At 44.9% G+C, this 4998-nt stretch overlaps 1 protein-coding gene across 1 annotated transcript in view; it reads left to right on the top strand.

Annotated features, from left to right (window-relative positions):
• Positions 1–1043: 1043 nt before the first annotated feature.
• The window catches only part of LOC104512660 (ankyrin repeat and SOCS box protein 3-like), a gene marked incomplete at its 5' end in the record, with an annotated part of 11103 nt that continues 7148 nt past the window's right edge, over positions 1044–4998 (top strand). Inside the window, 5 exons of the mRNA XM_010155721.1 lie at positions 1044–1158; positions 1391–1503; positions 2080–2215; positions 2732–2909; positions 4284–4481. Of these exons, the coding sequence (XP_010154023.1) occupies positions 1044–1158; positions 1391–1503; positions 2080–2215; positions 2732–2909; positions 4284–4481 (740 nt within the window). The remainder of the gene's footprint in view (positions 1159–1390; positions 1504–2079; positions 2216–2731; positions 2910–4283; positions 4482–4998) is intronic.

A 4998-nucleotide genomic window follows, 5' to 3' on the forward strand; every position in this document is an offset into this window, starting at 1 on the left:
GACATAGAGAGCAACCCCCTTCCCATGTCTCTCCTGCCTGTCCTGGGTCTAGAGATAGCTTTTTAGTTATGGAGAAATCTGCTTCAGGCTGTGTTTTAAAACAAAATTGTAAACCCAAATTTGGGTTTTTTTGAAACTACCAAAACCCCTAGCTTTTCTGGCTACTTTTTCTTTGCTTTTCTGGCTACTTTCTTTCTAGCACCTCAGAGGTCTAGGAGGTAGAGGGTTACATCTGTATGAGGGTGTTTCAAGTAGTTTTTGTTTGTTTGTTTGTTTTTTTAATTCCTCCCTACTCTTACTGTCTATATGAAAAAACCCTCTTTTTGCAGTTCCTAGCTTAGCAGTCAAGGTCCATTATGTTAGTATTTTTTCTATGATATGTTTGACCTAGATGAATGCTTAAAACTCCTGCTGGAGTGAATCCTCAGAGTTAAACCATCCGATGCTTATTATTTTACTCCCCTCCATCCCCAGGCAGTCATAGCGGCTGACACGTTACCTTCGTTTCCAAGTCTGCTCACGTTCGATTTTTCCAGCACAAAATAGCTTATTTGCTTGAAACAGTTGGTAACAGGCAGCGCCTGCGGGGGAAATCATCGTTAAAACCACACTGGATAGTGGCAGTTCACACTACGTAGACGTGCTGAGACAGATTAGACAGGACCAAGGAGCAGTCCTGGGCTGCGTATCCAAGAGATTTTTAGAAAGGGTGGTTTCTGGTGAGGTTAGTGTGGACTGTGTAATGAGCTTTGGCACAGCTCCCTGTTGGACGTGGAGCGCTACAAGCCAGAGGCGCTCCTCTGCCGAGCTCGTGCGCTGATGGTCGAAAAACCGCTCCATCGGTAGCAGCTGTCGGCAGGTCGCTTGTCACCAGTTACGCAGGACGTGTGCCGGGGTGGAACTGTTGGTGGCCAGAGCTTGAGGGTGAATCGGGATGCTCAAGGAAGCTTTGGCGACCAATGCGTTAGGGAAAATGAAATGGATGTGTGTTAATTTTCTGTCGGTGTTTGGGAGCGTTTGATGTGAGCCACTGGGCTTCGCAGGTTCGGGAGGCCGTGGCAACTGTCAGACAGTTCGCTGCCTGCTGCAGGAATGTCTCCGTGTGCCACGGGAAAGAGCGAGGAGAGAACCTTGCTGCTGTTACCTGCGTTAGCGTAGGTGGGATTTTAACAAGTCTAACTAAAATTTTTGTGGATAAACTTCCATTCCCAGCTCTGCTCTGGGGGTGTAAAGGCACAAGGCAAGTAAGTGTGTTAGGCAAGCATAAAAGAATTAGGATTATTGTGTCAGGAAGGCAGCAGCAAGACCATCAGAGTTTTTCCACAAGTTCTTTAAATCCAGTTAATGAGAATTTCTTTTTTTCTTCTTTCATTTACTTTTCCACTCGAAGCTGTTGAAAATGGACACGCGGATGTTGTAAAGTTGCTGCTCCAACACAGAGCGAATGTTGAAGGACTTCATTCTTGGTCTGGGTGGAATTCTTTACACCAAGCTTCTTTTCAGGTAACCTGTGTGATAAAATTTCCATGGAACTGGTGTATTCTGAGTGATAATTTATCTGGTTTTTTGCCTTCTTTGGGGTCATTTTTCCACACCTGCTCTGGAGTCGTAAGGCTGTCTGAATGCCGAAGGGCTTGCAGCGCACTGAAGAGCGTATCTGAAATCACGTGAGACATTGACGTTGGGCAGCAGTAATTACTTCAGTATTACAAGTGCTGTGTGTACTCACCAGCTCGTGGTGTATTTGGGAAGTGAATCTCTTCCAAGATTTTTTTGAGAAAGAGCTGTGTAGTATCTCATCATCTTTGGAGAGACGTATGACCTATTTCTGAATAGAAATGTTAGCTTAATGGTTCTAATAAACTAATTTAATTTCCATTTGCATGTAGTGTGTAAATGAGCAAATGTGAAAAATGAATTTAAACTTGCCTTAATTTTTTTCTGCCATTAAATTTCATCACCTCTTGAGAATATTGAATATATTGCAGGGTTTTTTCCTTACATCTGTTTGGGGGGAAAAATAGATGTTGCCAATTCCACGCTTTTTTTGTTGGTTAAGAATAAAAATATTTATTTCAGGGATGCACTGAGATAATGAAAATACTCCTGGACGAAGGGGCAAACAAGGAATGTAAGGATGACTTTGGAATTACACCTTTGTTTGTTGCAGCTCAGTATGGAAAGCTGGAGAGTTTAAGACTGCTTGTCTCTCACGGTAAGAGTTGGTTTAGCTTTGTTGGTTTTATACTTGTGTCGACCTGTCGCCAGATCCAATTTAATTCTGCTCTCGCACTTCATAACTTCACGTTTCTGTGTGTTTTAATGCAATTTTAGTTGCAGATGGGTATGCAAAACCATCTTATTTGCTTCAGTCTTGCTTCAGAAATGTTAGGTAGTTGTCAGCAAGTGATGGTAGGAAATAATAAATCAAAGCTTTGAGAAGATTAAGGATCATCAGGGTCTTCTAGAAGCCCTCGATATCAAAATCAGCCCACAAATTTACTGACATTGCTCTTATAATGGGATCTTGCTCAAGCTAAGTGACAGTAATCTCTCTCTGGTCACAAAGTGACAGCACTGACTGGTTAAAAAAGCTAACAACAAGCTAGTAAATGTTTCCTTATTGCTGTGGAAAACCTGTTGTGGTGTGGAGTCGCTCTGTGAAAACGAATTCCTGATCGATCTGTTTATTTCGTGTAGTGATGCAAAGGATGGGCTTGTTTTTGGTCAGGTGCGGATGTGAACTCTCAAGCGGAGGACAGAGCCACTCCCCTGCTGATTGCGGCGCAGGAGGGCCACGCCGAATGCGTGGAGCTGCTGTTATCCAGAGGGGCGGATCCAAATCGCTACTGCAACGAGGATAACTGGCAGTTGCCCATTCACGCAGCCGCTGAAATGGGCCACACGAAGTAGGTGATTGCAGAAGCGTTCGGACAGAAGATTCTGTTAATAAAAACCTGATCGACCGAGAGGAAGTTCAGCTCTAGAAGGAAGGAAAAAAAAAAGAATTCTACAGCTGATTAGAATTTGTAATTGTCTTCATGTTTTAAATGTCTGTCAGTAGTTCCAGTGAAGCGACCAACTGTTGTATTGCCATATCTAACCTGGGACTGATCCATATTCTAATGAGCGTAGAGGGTGTTTGGCAGTGCTGAACCAGATAGCAGTTCACTCAATGACCGTATTGCTTTCACGTTTTGAATTGTAAGTAACAATAACGTACGCTTTTATACATGGCCTGAACAGCTGCTAATTCAAATGGTATGCCGAACCGTTAAGTAGCAGGAGGAATCATTTGCAATTAACGACTTAGCTGAACCAGCCAGAAAATCGAAGTCGCAAAACAGTTCCGTTAATCCTTCTGGAAACGCATCCGTAGCTTGCCCCATCTCAGCGATACAAGCTGCTTTCACAGCAGAAAGCTGGGGGGGAAGGAAGTTCCCAGAGTAGCAGGCCATTGCGGAGAAGCCTTTCTTGGGAACCCCATGGCTTGCACGTGTGTGACAGCACTTAAAATCAGATATGTTAATGATGACACTAACTGCAAAATTATTAGCCGATGCTTGGCCTTAACCACTAGTAAAAGGAGAACATCAGCTGAGCTGTTACTCAGGTTTGTGTATCAGTTGATGTCCCCTGCCCGATGGACAAGGAGGGCAGACCGAGTAGATACCGAGGAAGCTGGGGGAAGACGGGTTGGCAAAGTTGTCAGTACTGGAAATGTCTTTAAAATCAAATGCTGCCTTCGAGGCTTTTGCAACGATACGTTACTGGCGGCCTCTGAGCAGCACCAGTAAGTTCCAGTAGCAAAGGGATTGGTGTCTGTCACTAACCCTTGTGAGCTGGAAAGGATGCAGGCTGGAGGTGTGAGCTGTGAAACAGGATGGTTTTTTCTGTTTCAGTATCTGGGTGTGTGGTGTTGACCAGAAGTAAATCCTCGTTTTATTTGCAACTCGCATTTTCAGTTTGCTTCCAGACTTAGTAAAAATCTGGATTTTATGTGCAGGGGTTCTCCACTGCTGTAGAAAGGACTGTTGGATAGTAGGAAATACCTGTCCCTGGTTCGGATGCACTATTTCTTGCCAGCCTAAGCTCAAGCCAGAGCACTATGTTTGGCAGGGGTCTGTGTATGAAATGATAAAGGTTGGGTTTTATGCAAACTGAATAGGGAAAAACCAGGTAGGATTTTCTTCTTCAGCTGTGAGGACCGTATGAGAATCGACTGTACATTTATCGCTGTGTAAGATCACAAAATAAATAGTGGTTTTCTTAAATATGTGCAGGATATTAGAGTTGCTGATACCCGTTACCGATCGGATTTGTGACAACGGCAAAGGCAAAGTGAGCCCCGTGTATTCAGCGGTGTACGGTGGTAATAAGGAATGTTTGGAAATGTTGCTTCAAGAAGGCTACAGTCCGGATGCTCAGGAGTGCCTTAACTTCGACTGCAGATCGCCCATGTGTATGGTCTTCCAAAAAGAGTAAGTACACCTCTTGTATGGTGAAACTACTCACAGTTCCTTCGGCCTTTATTTCACTTCTTCAAACGTGCGGTTTTCCTGCCCTCCTTCCTCAGTGCTTGCGTTGCTGGAGTTAGACTGCGAGTATCCCAGCGGTGCATGGAGCTTGGGTCGCGGGCACGGGCTCAAGAACCATGCCGAAATCTCCGAGGGGAAGCTCGGCTCTTTGAAAAGAGTCTTGTAGAACATCACTGCAGTTTTCGTGCTTTCAGAAGGCCTTGCCCACACGTCTCTGCCTTCTGGGGATGGGACTCCATGCTGCAGTCGGATCAGAAGGGCTCTTAGGCAGCCAGATCCTTTTCAGTAAGGATGAGTTACTGGAAAACAGCGTTTTCCTTTTCTGCATGCTGGTTGTGTGCGAAGACAGGCAGAATTAATCAGCTCGACGCTGGCTGTAGGGAGGACTGCGAAACTGAACGATACGTTCCTTGAGATCGTGGCCCGTTTCTTACGCCCGGTGGGTGATGCGCAGCCCCGG

This window comes from Eurypyga helias, unplaced genomic scaffold, assembly GCF_000690775.1.
Source record: "Eurypyga helias isolate BGI_N326 unplaced genomic scaffold, ASM69077v1 scaffold12977, whole genome shotgun sequence".
NCBI lineage: Eukaryota > Metazoa > Chordata > Aves > Eurypygiformes > Eurypygidae > Eurypyga > Eurypyga helias.